Here is a 15,799-nt window from a genome sequence, read left to right as displayed (position 1 = left end):
GGAGTTGATGCTCATTTTTCATGACCAAAAAAGGGGCCCTGAAAATAATTTTAATTAATAGGTCCGAAAGGGGGCCCTGAAAAAATGTGTGAATTTTTTTTCTTTTTGCATCAGCCCCCGTTACAGGTTTTTGTGAATGTTCCTTAAATTGCAGTGCATCAAAATATCATTTAGTGATGGACTCAATTAGATTCCTTTCTGAGAGAGCACACAGGTGTTTATAATGATGTATGTAAAAGTGTACTTTTTCAGAATATATTATGAAGATGATTAACATTTGATATATAAATTTCAAATAAATTTTAACGGAAGTAGTGTCCAGGGCGTAGCAATCAACTCTTTAAAAATGTAGAAAGAAATATGAGGTATTATTATTTTTAGCAATGAAAGAGTAGGAAACACAACAACAAATGTTTTTTAATGATAGTGAATCTCTTATACCCGGAAGCAAAATTAATTATGATAATAATCATGTTTTTTTTATATTTCAGTAGTGAATGTATTTACCAAATTATTGAAAATATAAAGAAATTTAAAATGAAAATGAAAGTACGATACATGTAAAATATGGAAAGCTAAAATTGAAATGGCATTATCTTGAAGTTGAAAGAAATTTGAAAGTAAAATATATCTTACCTGTAGGCAAAATTGATTTTGTTAAATGGGCTTTTCCTATCGAAATACATACGCCCTGTATGGAAGACATGAACGTAATCTCCCACACAGGGAGTGTGAATTTCAAATGGAGTTACCTGAATGAGTGACTCCATTGTGTGGGAGATTAAGGTCATGTCTTCCATAGGGGGTGTATGGATTTCAACTGGAATAGCCCAATACACTTAAGGGCTTGTAAGTATTAATTTCATAATTGGGACATGAAAGCGAAAATATTTATTCTAAATTCTGAAATTGATTTCATGCTATCTGCGCATATTTGAAATTTGATCGTCTGTTGTGCAAATACACTGCCAGTGCCAGGCTGATATGTACACATGTGAAAAAGCAATGATAATTATATGCAAATAACTATCTTTTAAAATTGCAGGTCGATTTTACTTTTTCTCAACAGAGAAATTTTAGAATATTATGCCCTTCTAAAATTAATGTATTATCTGATTTTAATAATTACTAGTAGATGCTGGCTATTAGACCAATTAAAAACATTAAAAAGCACCAGCCCCAGGCCTGTAGGGTGTGGGCAACGCAAAATCTGCAAAAGGTCTGCTTTGTCTAATAAAATAGCAAAATTGTGCCAAAAATGTCAAAAAAATTGATAAATATTGTCCAAATCATGAACTTAGTGTGAAATTTGTTAAATAGGATTCAAAAATCAATTACATAAGTGGATAAAGTTAGTGGTTAAACGTCTACTTTTGGCCAGAATGAAGATTTCTTTCTCTTGAAAAGGTCTGCATTTGGAAAATCTGATTGAAAATCACCTGGAAAATAAAAACAGAAATGTGAGGTGTCAAGCTGAAATTATCACAATCAACTAGGGTCTTTCGGAGCCCTATTTTGGTGAAATTTAGGGGGTCTTTTGGAGCTGCGAAATCCAGAAAGGGTGTTAGGCTTAGACTTACGCAAGTGGCTTAAAGTCATAATGTACAATCTTACAGGACGGCCGGGGATGCCATGGCCGCCCCACTTTTTGGAAAAAAAATTATGTTTTTCTATATCTTTATGTCAATTTGGGCATATATTTGTATATTGGCCGCTCCACATTTATGATGGCCGCCCCACATTTTTCAACCTTGCTACGGCCCTGCGATCTTATAATATGAAATTGGTTAATTTTTTTCAAACCTGATTTTGTTGCATATTTGTAATGTTTACACATGTCCCAATTTACACCTAAATGGAATCATGGATGGCAGTTATTACTAATATTATTTCAACATTTTGAATAAAGAATAACAAAATTGAAATTTGATGGAAATCGTACGTTAAGGCTTTAATGCTGACTGAGAGAATGAATACCTGCCTCTACCAAGTTCAAACACAATATCAGCTGTCTACAGGTGATGCATATTTGTGTGGGAAAACAGAATTTTTGATATATGGTACCTATCTCCCATGACTTATAAGGAAACTCTCACCACTTCAAAGGAAACATGGGCAATTTGCTTTTGTTGGAATGGAACAAATTCAACAGGATTTGGATAAAAATCAATGTTAAACGTACTTCCGACTTCCATTTGTCTAGAGAGCAGGAAGTCAAGGTTTTTTTTATGTCCACTGTGCATTTTGTCTAACTTGGTTCATTCTTTATATAGTAAACAAAGTTCTCCATTTTTAGACATCCAGGTCTTGGAAACACATTTTTTGTGTGTTCGGTCAATACTTTCCCTGTTTTCATCTCTATGTAAACAAAATCACACCGAAAACAAGAATTGTCTTTAAAAAAGACAAAGTTCACAAGTCCTCCTTGCCAGTAGTATTTTAAAGCCTGTGAATAACACTTGATATTATGTATTTTTATTACCCATAATGCATTAGTGAAGTGGCATAAAGCGTGGGTTTGAGTAGAATCGTAAATGTCAGAAAGATTATGCACTATAGTATGTCTCATCTCAAGTTGAGAGTAATGCTATGTTGGATTTTTTGCAATAGCAGATTCGAATTATGCATGCTAACCTAATCCCGCAGTATGCACACGTGCAGAAATTGTCCGTATGTTGGTAATGCTGGTATGTACATAAACGCACCGATTCGAATCTGTCACTGTGAATTCCAACATGGTGTTAACTCTCAACTTTAGATGAAACACACTATAGACTGTGTATTATGTGCATTAATTTGGAACAGTTATTTTGAATATTATCTTTTTTATTTTCATATTTTAATTTTTGTTCCTCTATCATACATGTACAGTAATTTTCATACCTGCAGTAATCCTTTATATAAATGTACATCTTTAATTAACCACAGACTTCATTTCTTGCACTTAATATCAAACTGGACTCACTAGTGCCTATGATTTGACTTGAAAAATAACATGTTATTTTATTTCTAAATATCTTTTTATTTGTGTGTTCTTCAGAATATTGCAGTTTGGTTCATATATTTGCATGCCTTTGTTGTCAATGTATGTTTTTTAAACATTTAATTTTATATTAATGTGCATGTCATTAATAAGAGTATCATACTTTTGTATGCCTTTGATTTATATATATATGCATGTCATTAATATTTTGTCAAAATGTTGAGAAAACTAAAAAAAATAATAAACGCTGTACATCAATAATTATAGACATCAGTCATCTGCATGTATCATCTGCTACTGTAAAACAAATTGGATATTTTCATGAAGCATTATTTTTTGTGCTCGGCACAGCTACTGCGAAAATAACATGTGAATAACGACTGCTGAATGTCAGAAGTTGATAAGTGCAATAGCTGCCCTGTGAACATTTGGCAATTTACACACAGTATATTGCACCCATCTACACATGGCAGCTATTGCACTTGCCCACTTCTGACACTGAGCAGTCAATATGTTCTTTTATAAAGGCCTTTGTAAGAAAACTCAAAATTATAAATTTAAAAACAAGCAAATTAGTTAAAAAATTGGCACAGCACAAAAAATTACACACATGTGTGAAAATTACCACTTGTACTAAAATTATTGTTAACAGTTTGTCAATAGTCAGAAAAAATGGACAGACTAATTTTGATTTTGAAAATTATGCAAATTGTTGATGATTTTTCAAACATTTTGAGTAGGAACTATTTTTGCGAAACAACTTTTTGCTTTATTCAAATCAATGTTTTGTTCTACCATTAAATCCAAATCCTGTGATTTCCTCACATCGATCATGTCTTTTCCACATTTACTCTGAATGTTTATGCATAGATGGATCTCATACACAATACTATTTCTATAAAATCTATGAAAATAAGATCATTACAATAACATACGCACTTTTTTTTATTTCAGCTCTTGAAAAACTAAATGCTTTGGAAGCCCCGATTAGTACGCCACCCGCGCGATACGCTCCACCCTTCGATGAGTTCATCGCATCGACAGATAACTACCAGTCATTACCACCGCACCTCGAAAGATATCGTCATTGGCTGAATAACAGCGATGGCCAATCACAGTCATCCAAAGATTCAAACCAACCATTCAGAGAGCGGATCTCTTCGGAGTCTGCAGCGGATATGCATAAGGTGTACTCAGGCAACCAATCATATATGCAAGAGCGCCCTCATAGTTTGGTGCTAGCTAGTTATTGCGATGATGGCATGGAAGCATTACCGCCCCAAGAGATACCAGTGTCGCCAAGATTTGTCGGCCACCATGATACAGTTGATATGCTGCGAAAACGAGGTATGCTAATTAAGTTGTGTGTTTAGGAGTATGCAAATGGATTAGCAATCAGGCGGTAGGGTGGAAAGTGTGCTTAGAATGATTGCTTTTCATGGTAAGAAAGCAATGACTATTATGCCTGAAGACGGAGTTAAATGTCAGGGAAAAGAAAATTTACGAGAGTGAGAACACAGCTCCCAGAAAAATTGGGATCTTCTTAAAAATGCAAATCATTATGTACGTACATACATTTATCACAAAAATGAATGGATTAAAAATGAAAGGATTGTGATACACTAGAATCTGATTTTGTGGCTGAAAAAAATCAAGAAATGTTACATTCAAGGTTTGAGCTTGCAGAGCAATTATTATTCTTCACAAGAGAGAAATATTTCTTTGGCCTATTAAGTAATGTACATGTACCGGCAATGTTGTATCATGTATATTACCAGGGCTGATATTACTTCATTATTTTTAATATTTTTTATTTCACATTGTTTTCATAAATTCCTCAACAACAATTTATACATTTTTTTTCCATTGACATCATTCCTTTCAAATGTTTATGGTTTACTTCAAATTTTTCATTCTCTTAACACGATATTTCAGCATTTAGTTTGCTCACTTAAAGGGGCATTTTGTGATCCACAGCCTCATCCCCCACTTTTCTCAAAAAAGTTGAGATTTTTATATCACTGGAAACCTCTGGCTACATAATGTTTATGTACAAAATATTTCTTGCAGATTAATTCGTTTTGCAAAGATATCGTGAAATTTGAATTTAGCATTGTCTATGGAGCAATGTAATACACATAATCATGCATAACTCGCAAAGCATAAAATCGGAATCAACTGAAATTTTGGGAATAGGCTTTTTTCGTGGATATGTACTGAAAAATGTCATAAAAAGAGGATGCTAGGATCACGAGAAATACTCCTTTAAGCAAGGCCTTATCAAAAATGAAACAAAATATTCATGGTAAAAGTACACTATAAATAATAATAGAAACATTTGACATGGTATAATGTACTAAAAAAGAGGAGTGCTTTTATAAGCAATTGCTTGCGTGCTTGCATGTTTGTTTGTTTGCTTGTTTTAATGTGTCACTCTGTGTGGAGACACAATTGGGTCCTAATGGCGACGGATAAATTAAATATGCAAAGTGAAAGTGTCACACTTTCATAAACAAACATCTTTCCAATATTGTTATTTCCCAAAAGTTTTTGCAAGGTGCACATACATTCACATGTTTTTACAAAGATCCCTAAAGCTTAATATCCTATAATGTAATCTAACTACTGGATATCCTATTCTCTGTGTCACCCTTCCTATCTTGAGGATAACAAATTGTTTCCTACGCTACTTGAATTTAAAACATAAACAATCATAAGTTATTCTCATAATAATTTCATTCCTGATATACTCGCCAGTCAGTTAGCAACATGCAACTCTACAAGCGTTATTCTTGTATGTACATGTATAATGGCTAAACTTGCTTTCATGTGACATAATTGTTTGATAAAATTAACTTTTTAGCTGTACCGCTGAAGTCAAAGGGCAAATAGCTGTAAAACTTCTATTATCAAATTTGCAATAGGGCTAGCTTTCAAAAAGTTTGCTTTTGAACAAGTTCAATTTTTTGTTTGTTTATGCATTTTTAGCAAGGCTGTCACAAATGTTTTTGTCTTGGGTATTGTTGTAATTAGTAATTTATGCAGTAATAATTAATTGTGCATTTAGATCCATCTATTTTGCCTTTCATTTGCATACTTACATGTAATGTGAGCATTGGGCTATTCCAGTTGAAATCCATATACCCTATGGCAGACATGACTTAAATCTCTCACACAGGGAGTGTGAATTTCAAATGGGGTTACCTGAATGGATGACTCTACTTAAAATCTACACCCTGTGTGGGAGATTAAGGGGGTGTATGGGTTTCAACTGGAATAGCCCAAATTTTGAAGTGTGTTTAGTCCAATACTTGTTCCATTGCTAGAGTTTGAAATTGGATGGTTACTCCAAGCAGGAATTGCTAGATTTTACGTGCCAAATTACCTACACAATAAACATTGACATGTACCTATAATGTACATAGTACAGTATACTTATATTCTAATTGGCATAATGTTTAATTCATTTCAGCCCTTGTGGCAGCCATCGATGGAGCAGTGGATCACATCTTGGGTCATTTTGCTCAAGCTATCAACAAGAGCCCCCTTGAAAAGGTAGGTTACCTATTATATTAATCAGGGGGAGTGGGGGAACTAAAGATATCCACTGACATGCATGACCAAAAAACAAGTGAAAGGGTGGATTTTTTTTGCCACTGGGCAAGTAGCTCGACACATTTAGGAGGTTAGAAAACACAGAATTTTAAGAATAAGGTAGTTTTTCCACATCTGCTTAACCATTTCATCAGAAATCCAATTTTGGCTTCCAATATGTAAGACCAACTTATTGATATTTTGATAGAATACCGTAAAACCTCATCCATGAAAGCTAAATTAATCCAGGCGCCATCCACCAACAAACTTATAACATTATGGAGTTTGAGCAAATAAATTACCGAAGCAAGCATATACAAACATTCAAACAAGTACATTTGTAAGACCAATCTATTGTATTATCATATTTACGGCTGTTTCACATTAATTTAGCTTTCATCAAAAACACTCTTATGCTTCTAGATGAGTTTTTACGGTATGTAAGTTGTGATTTTAAAAACCTGACCCTGTAACTGCATGACATCCACTCAACTGGTTTTTTTTTATATATTTTACAAGTAAAATATAACACCTTTGAATAAGCTGTAATAATGCATGTAGTTTATTCTATCGTGCGTTAAGTATAGGACTGCTATCACACATGGGCAGTTCTTTTTTGGATATTGTACACCTTTCTTCTTGAATTGAACTTGTGAAACTTTTGGTGTGAAAAGCTGTAAGCACTAGAATCCACAACATGCTCATCTATCAGGGCACAGTTCTTTAACCCCAATAAATCTGTACATTAATTGAATGACCTTTGAAAGTTTGGGCACAAAAACGCATACTCTGCAACTTGAGGTCAAATTTTGCACTGTGACTGTTAAATTGAGGTTATTGAACTATGCCATTGGGATGAGGCCATTGTGGTTGGTTTTCATATTAGGGTGTCAAAATTGACATCTATTATGCTTCCAGAATTCCTGAAGCTACTGATTACGTGTAGTAAAATATGGCTCATCGTTGGGCTATTCCAGTTGAAATCCATACAACCTCTGTGGAAGACATGGCCGTAATCTCCTACACAGGGGGGTGACCATTTCAAATGGAGTCACCCATTCAGGTAACCCCGTTTGAAATTCACACTCCATTTGTGGAAAATTAAGGTCATGCCTTCCATAATGGAGATGGATTTTAACTGGAATAACCCCGGGAATAAGCCATTGTAATCTGCAGGCCTGTACGCAGGATTTTTTTGGGCGGTGCTGATTTTGAAAAAGTGGACTTTTTTTTCAAGAGGGGCAATTTTGTGAAAAGTGGACTTTCTTTCCAAAATTTGGACCTTTTTTGACCAAAAAAAGCGTAAAAAAACTGATTTTTTTTTTTTGTTGCCTGAGACGCTCGCCAATTGTCATATTTTGGGACTTTTTGTATACTTTTGCAAATTGGAGGGGGGCTGGCGGCACTCAATCTGCATTGCTGTCAAAAATGACTGTATCACATGGACTGTGTATACCTTTAACTATGCCTCACTGGTCATGCTGGAGATACAACCAGGATAGACCTGTAGACCACGGAACACCGGAGTTAACCAACTTGTCGCTGTGGTTTTGACAGATTTGACACTGACACCAGAGAGTAATATAATCAAAACACAACAATTTCCTTCCTCAAGTAAAGTGCATCAACCATCTAAACAATTCACTGATATGATAGCTGGATTGCGAAAACAGTTGCTCTTATCGTAGGTAGCTGGTATTTCCTATTTGTGCCTATCATAATGTTATGGTGAGCATGGGTGGTTGTATATTTGAAGAGCTTAGATGCAAAAGCCCCTACATCCACCTCTAGCTGAAATTGAGTTATTGGCATGACATTATAGTGTGGGTAAAAATACACATTTTGGTGGTTGTTTGACCTTCATACCACCTTTCCTTCCGGAGATATCGTATATTTCCTGTTAGGGAAATCTTGGGGAATTTCCAGAAATCTGAGCTTAAAATTAATATTAAATAGTAGTTTTGTTTTCATTTTTGGATGTATAATAGTAGCATTGAATGTTCTTTAACTATAAACCAAAAGGAACTATTTTTGGGGTCACTATGTTTGAAATAATCATTTTAATTAACCAAAGTTATAGCTCCCAAATCCAACCAGATGCACTGGGGTTGTTTTTTTTGTTTGTTTGTTTGTTTGTTTTTTTCACTGACAGCTATGGAAAACTGATTTTACAACTCCTTACAAAAGGTCTTGTTACTATCTGCAAGAGTAGTAATGTATACCACTGATAACAGTTAATTAAACTTATCATTGGTGAGTCTTGCATAACATTATTGTCCCATGGGCAGTTGATTAGAAATTCATCAATGACAATAATATGTTTGCTTGAGCAACTACTATATTACTTGTATACATGTCCCGGAATACTTGCATTATTCATAAACCAATAAATGCCATTACATAGCGCTTTTTACCTTAATCTCAAACGTCTGCAGATGTTTCAGAGTCAATTCACTTCCTCCCGGAATCGTTCATGTCTGTACATAGATTGTGAATATCAAAATAGCACCAGGAGGGGTTATCCCCCTACTCTTTTAGAAACTGACTGTGAGATGTACAGGTATCAGGACCAACATCTTCACATCCCCTCCTAAGGATGGAGTCCTCTCATGGTTCATTTACCCAATTCCAAATGCAACATTGGAGAGCCAAATTTTAATCTACAGATTGTGCCAATTAAATTCAAGACTTATCCCCAAGTTTCCCCAAGTCAATACCCCAGCAATCTGCTATTTATGATTTTATGGACACTGCTGTTTTGTAAGATATTAACCTAGTAAAAGGTCATTAGTAATAGGGATGGCTCATTGACCACCTTATATTGGTTTTGTATGAGTGAGCAATGCAAGGAGATATGGGGCTGGGCTCGGATCATCTGTTGCACATTATGAAGTCACGACTTAAATAGTGATCAATCTAGAGTAGTTTGGTCATTGAGGATAAGGAGAGTAGGTTAGATATATTGCTTGGAGCATTAAGATTTTCGGATACAGTTATTAATTTTATGAAAAGAGGTGCTAACTCGGGTGCTAATACCTACTCCTAGGTGATAGTTATTACACTTACCCACTTCTGGCACTGAGCAGTCAAATTATGAAATCAGTTACTCTTGCATAAGAAAATTTGAATGTTTCATCATACCCAGGCTATGTTTTAAACCCTTAAATTGTGATGTATTCAAAAACGGGCTTTTACTAAAATTGCAGGAAATTTAATCAAAACAAGCAAGAAACATGATTTTGCAGACATGCATGCACCAGGATATCAAACATGCTCATATAACAGGGCAAAGTTCCTTTAGCCCAGTATGATTGTACATGCATAAAATAACCTTTGGATGTGTTGGGTACAAAAACTCATCCTCCACAACTCGAGGTCAACTTTTGAGCTATGAATTATTAAATCAAGATAATTGAACTCTGCTAATTGGAGATGAGACTGGCTTTATAGTGATGGTTACCTAAAAGAGTTCAACGGGTTGACTGCATTGCCTTCAGTGATGTATAATCAATTCCAGGGATGGTATACATGACTAATGTCTGTAGTCTGATACAGCAAGTCATTAAAATGGTACCAGGGCCCTGCCATTTCCCATATCCCTGTATACTGGGTACAGATAAAATGATCTAGGCCAGCTTGGTACCGAACCTATATAAACCTAGTCAAACTAGGGATTATTACTCCCTTTTGAGAATTGACCTCATATAGGGGAAGTTATTCACATGTTGTGCATTGATTTTGTTAGGTCAAATTTTGAAATGACAGGAAACAATTTCAGCCAAGTTGTCACCAAAAATAGTGAGTGTTCATGAAGATTTGATATGCGGTATGCCCTTGTGAAGCATTATGTATAAAAATGAGAGGTTTGTATGAATGATAGGCCTGCCTGCAAAAATTAAATTTATTTCTCAAGAAGATAAAGTCATATTTCTCTAGAGATTTTGATATTTCCCACTATTTCTTATGTATTATTTGGAAAAGCGAACTTTCCCTTTAAAAATTCCCAAAATTTTGTGAGAAAGAGCTTTTAGGATTCCCCACATTTTCCAAGCTCCATGCCTAGCTCTATACCCCTGTGTAGGCATTGCGCTGTTTGAATACATGTGCACTCCCAACAGACTGATCCCTATATTTGGTACTCGTCCAATCAGTTATGTCCAACAGTCGGCCAATTGCATGCTTGTTTCCTGACTATTTAACCATAAATATTTACAAGGGAAGAGGCTTACGCATCATACACTGGAACGCTAGCGCACAAGATCAAATTAATAATGCTTAATCGTTATTGGGAAAGACGAGTTATGTATCGCACACTAGCACAATTAAACATGAAATTACAAATGGAAACATGGCATGCATAGGCAGATATACCAGAGTAAAAACTCCGGACATACCTGCCTGTGCGGAGACTTAAACCCCATGCAGACCTCTTGCTGGCAGGATCATGTTGTGCAATTACATTAAGATTCTTGGCATGTCTTAAATTGAAAACTAATTGAAAATACCCCAATAGAGGATTTGATACTCGTCCAATCAGTTATGTCCAACAGTCGCATGTTAGTTTCCTGACTATACTTTAAAACATCTTATCCATTTGTCTATCATTCATTTGGTTGTGTAACATCATATCAAGATTCAAACTAGAGTCCGAAGTTTTCTGTTTTACGAAAAAAAATCACGGAATCGGAGGCACAGCACGGAAAATGACATTTTTGTATGACGTGACAAAAATTGTTAAAACAATCTTGAGTTGTGTGTGTAAATTTTTATGATAAAAAATACTGTTTAATAATACCGAAATAAAGGTAGGCATAATTGAATACCTGAGTGGAAGAAGGGCCCAACTCCATCAAAACTGTTTTTGAGATATGAAGAAAAAACTTAATATTTGGAAAAGTTTTATAGACAGAATGTTTTCATCTTCAGTGGACCTTTAATACATGAACATACAATATTATATACATTCGAAATTAGAAATGATGTTTCCATGGCAACGGTACAGGCCTTAATACGAGCTGGAGTTGGGCCCTTCTTCCACTAATATACTGCAAGTGCCAGTTCCGTAAGCAGATGTGTTATAAATAGCTACAGAAATTTGATAATTATCCATTAATTGCACAAATAGAAGCATGTAATATGTTAGCAAGAAAGTTTATTGTAGTAAAAAGCAGATTTCATGGATGAACAAAATTCCTCTTTAACCCAATATTTGTGGAAGAAGGGCCCAACTCCATGGAGTTGGGCCTTTCTTCCATAAAAACCATGTTAACTGTACGTAGAAGATTAGTTAGAGAGTGGAATTTGGCTCATCTTTCACACACAAGGAAGAACAATCTGCTGGCAATAAAATGCTGGGTCTAACTCATTTTTGTAAAAAATTGGAGTTGGGCCCTTCTTCCACTCAGGTATTCAATTATGTTACTAAAGGCATGAACCCCCTATCCATCCAAACATCATAACAGCCAGCCTATTATCGTGAGAATATTCCAATCGACCACATTAATCGCGATATTGAACACTTTATTGTGACATTGATATCATTCATAATCATTGTTTATACATTTTAAGCTTTATTCACAAAACTTGGATTTACAAATTTTAAAAATTTTACAATACGGATTACAACACGGAAAATGGATTTTAGAAAACGGTAAACTTCGGACTGTAATTCAAACCCTGTCTTCCGAATTGAAAACTTAAATTGAAAAATTGAAAATACTCCAACAGACTGATCCCTATATTTGATACTCATCCAATCAGTTATGTCCAGCCATCTTATACTTCCATGGCAATCATCACATGTCTGTTTCCAGACTACTAAAACCATATATATTTGTCTATTATTGGTTGTGTAACATTACACAAGATTCAGACCATACCTTCCCAATTGAAAACTTAATTGAAAATAGACTGATCCCTACATATGTATATTTGATACTCGTCCAATCAGTTATGTCCAACCATCTCGTACTTCCATGGTCCAACCGTCGCATGTCTGTATCCTGACTATTTAATCATAAATATTTGTCTAACATTGGTTGTGTAACATTACATCAAGATTCAGGTCATGTCTTCCAAAATTGATACTTTTTATTGAAAATACTACATTTGCTGATGTCCCTTCCCTACAATAGGCATGCTCAGACGTGGTGCGTAAAATTGAATCATATTAAAATAAATTAAATCATGGTCATAGGTTACGCTCAGCACTCAAGAATGGCAAAATTGCTCATTCACGCAGCAGTAACACTCAAGGACTATTTATGAAGATCACTCTGTGAAATCGTGAAATCCTCTAAATTTCTTGGAGATCAATTTGGCGACAAACTTAGGGATCATGGTGGAATCCTCATGAACGACAGTTCAAACGACGGATTCAGTGGCATAGCGTCATAGGGGCATTTGCCCCCTATGGATTGCAAAAATGAGAAAATCCCATAGGAAAATTGCCGAAAAATGGCTTGTGCCCCCCCCAATCAGACCTGGTGCCCCCCTGGCCCCCAATCATGGTCGGTGCCCCCCAATATGATGACCCACGCTTCGCCACTGGACAGATTTCCGTAAGTTATTACTCGAGAATTGCATTGCTTTATCAAGCAAAAAGCCCTCTGTTTGGATCCTGGGTTTGGTTGTGCCTTTTATCAGCCCCAATTTTTTTATTCCTCCCTAGCATGAAATGAGTCAAACTATTTTGGTTTCCAATGGCACAGGAAACCACATTATAACTGGTACATGTAGGTCACACATTCAGTATTTTGCCTATAGTCATGACTTGTCAGAAATTTCTAACATAACCTGATGTCAAAGTTAAAAATATTTTTTAATCATAGCACTTGCAGTATGTGGATAATGATTTTAATTCAATTTAGGCTCATATTTCACCGCAATGATATGATATGATAACATAAGTTAAAAATATTTTTTTTAATGATAGATGTGGGTGATGGTTTATTTCAATTTATGTAGGCTCATATTTCCAAGCAATTATAATATCCTGGGGAGGATATATGGTGATACAATAATATATTTATAGTATTTGGAAATTAAAACATATTTATAGTATTTTGTAATGATACTTTCAAATTATAAATAGAAGGTAAATATAATTGCATATCAAAATTTAGTACCGTATTTGTCCGAAAAAATAAATAACTTAAATTTTTTTTTTTTTTTAAATTGGAGTATAATCCCACCCCCCAATTTTGAAAAATGTCACCTAAAAAGCGGGTGGGACTATACTCGGACGAATACGGTATACTGTTTTTATGTGGTGTTAATATCTCTACAGTGTGGTTTTCCTTTCTCTGTGTCAAATTTAGAACATTTCACTGAATTTTGCTTAATTGTGGTAACAAAATGAAAAGTTTACCTCATATTGCTATTTATATATATGGGCAGGTAAATGTATAGGCCTACCATATTTCCTCCTTCGTAATTTAAATTTCCAGATTACATTATACAAAGCTAGGATGCAAGTTGGGATTGAAGGCACCGCCTAAATATGATTGTACACATCCATGACATCTCTGGATGACAAAATATTTCCATTATTCCTTCTAAAACAAGCTCAACAAAAATACCTTATATAATTTGTAAGATTTTAAGGCCTAAACAAGTTCTTGTGAAAAAAGTACATTTTTTTGCAATATTTTTAGGTCACATATTTATACCATTTTGTGAGTAACCACCACCTTGGGACGCGTCTCGAATAGCGAACGAAGTGATTCGAGGGGCATCGCGGTTTGTGGAACTGGGCTAGTTCCAAGAGATAATGGTTAGTTAGTTTTAACAAAAATGACCACACCTCTGGTGCACATATATCGACCCCGGATATCGACTGCTCAGTGCCAGAAGTGTGTAAGTGCAATAGCTGTCATGTGTAGATAAGTAAAATATACTGTATAAATTGCCAAATATTCACAGGGCAGCTATTTGCACTTACCCACTTCTGGCACTGAGCAGTTGATATTTAAGGTAAAACTGGATCACTGGTGATATAAAGCAACAGCAACCTCTAACCATTTAATCTTCTATTTTTTTCTTCCACCAGGTCCGACTTGGAGACTCCCAGCAGACACCTAACGTTGGCCATATTGTCCTCCATTACCTGTGTCCAGCCATTAGTGACCTCTTAGTGGACGGACTCAAACCACACATGCAGAGTTTTATTGTAGGACGCGTCAAGACGACCGTTTGGACGCCAGTTGAGGCTACAACCAGATTGGGTAAGGATGAGTTGACATGTCAGGTCCAAGAACTAATCCCTCAATGGAGTCATCTGTTAATACTCTGCGTGCTAGTCATGCGCTTCAATGGATAAAGTTCAAGTTTTGAAATATTTCCTCAAAATATCAAGAGCTATCTTAAGAACTACTGAATCAATACTAGGCTTGTTTGTATTTATTTTAATGCATTTTTCATGCTGATTCCAAATATGGTCATGAAACTTTACATTTCTGAAATTTTTGAATTAAAAACAAATTTGAAACTTGTCGTCTGCAGTCGACACCTGCGTAAAAAGAGTAAATGTATCCTTGGTGTAAGATATTCGTGATTTAGACTAGTGTAACTGTAAAGACTCCATTGAGGAATTAAGCACCTTACAGAATCAAGCTGGAGAACATTTCTGTGATGGGCTAATTTTGTGCAGTTTTCAAAGACCAACAGGCAAGAAAGACTGCTGGGTGTACTCGTACTTCCCCAATACAACCAAAGATTGGAACCAGCTTCCTCAAACCATAGTCGACATTACAGTAACCAAAGTATTCAAGAAAGAAGTCCTAAAACATCACCAAAACACAGCTCGAAACAACTAGCATCTGACGTTCTGCACACAATACCCTTCTCGCCTGGTTTTGTAGAAAGTGTTGAGAAGTATTTAACCAGAACCAGAACCAGAATTCAATCCTGTCTAAAAATTACAAAAATAAAATAAAATGAGAAAAGTGATAGTTACAACAGTATGCCAAATTGTAGTAAAACTTGTTCTTGCTTTGTTACTTTTGTGATGATAGCCACCAGTGCTGTTGTCATGTTTACTTTACCCGAGGGCAAGTGCGAGTCCTGCACAACCGAGTCCGAGTCGAGTCTGAGTCCAGGATTTGAGTCCTCCAGCTGTGATTTGTGTTTAGAATCTGGTCTATGATTAAGCAAAAAACCTAATTGTTTGCCTTTCCTCCACTGATTGGATGTCTTTTTTCTTTTCTTTTTTAAGACATTAGT

At 35.4% G+C, this 15,799-nt stretch overlaps 1 protein-coding gene across 1 annotated transcript in view; it reads left to right on the top strand.

The window, feature by feature from the left end:
* LOC140142733 (uncharacterized) overlaps window positions 1–15,799 on the top strand; it is a 71,191-nt gene that overhangs the window by 40,586 nt on the left and 14,806 nt on the right. Inside the window, 3 exon segments of the mRNA XM_072164726.1 lie at window positions 3,938–4,330; window positions 6,456–6,538; window positions 14,628–14,802. Of these exon segments, the coding sequence (XP_072020827.1) occupies window positions 3,938–4,330; window positions 6,456–6,538; window positions 14,628–14,802 (651 nt within the window).

The sequence above is a fragment of the Amphiura filiformis genome, chromosome 20 (assembly GCF_039555335.1).
Source record: "Amphiura filiformis chromosome 20, Afil_fr2py, whole genome shotgun sequence".
NCBI classification, from domain to species: domain Eukaryota; kingdom Metazoa; phylum Echinodermata; class Ophiuroidea; order Amphilepidida; family Amphiuridae; genus Amphiura; species Amphiura filiformis.
The sequence above is the reverse complement of the archived record's forward strand: the minus strand, read 5'-3'. Positions and strand labels throughout refer to the sequence as shown.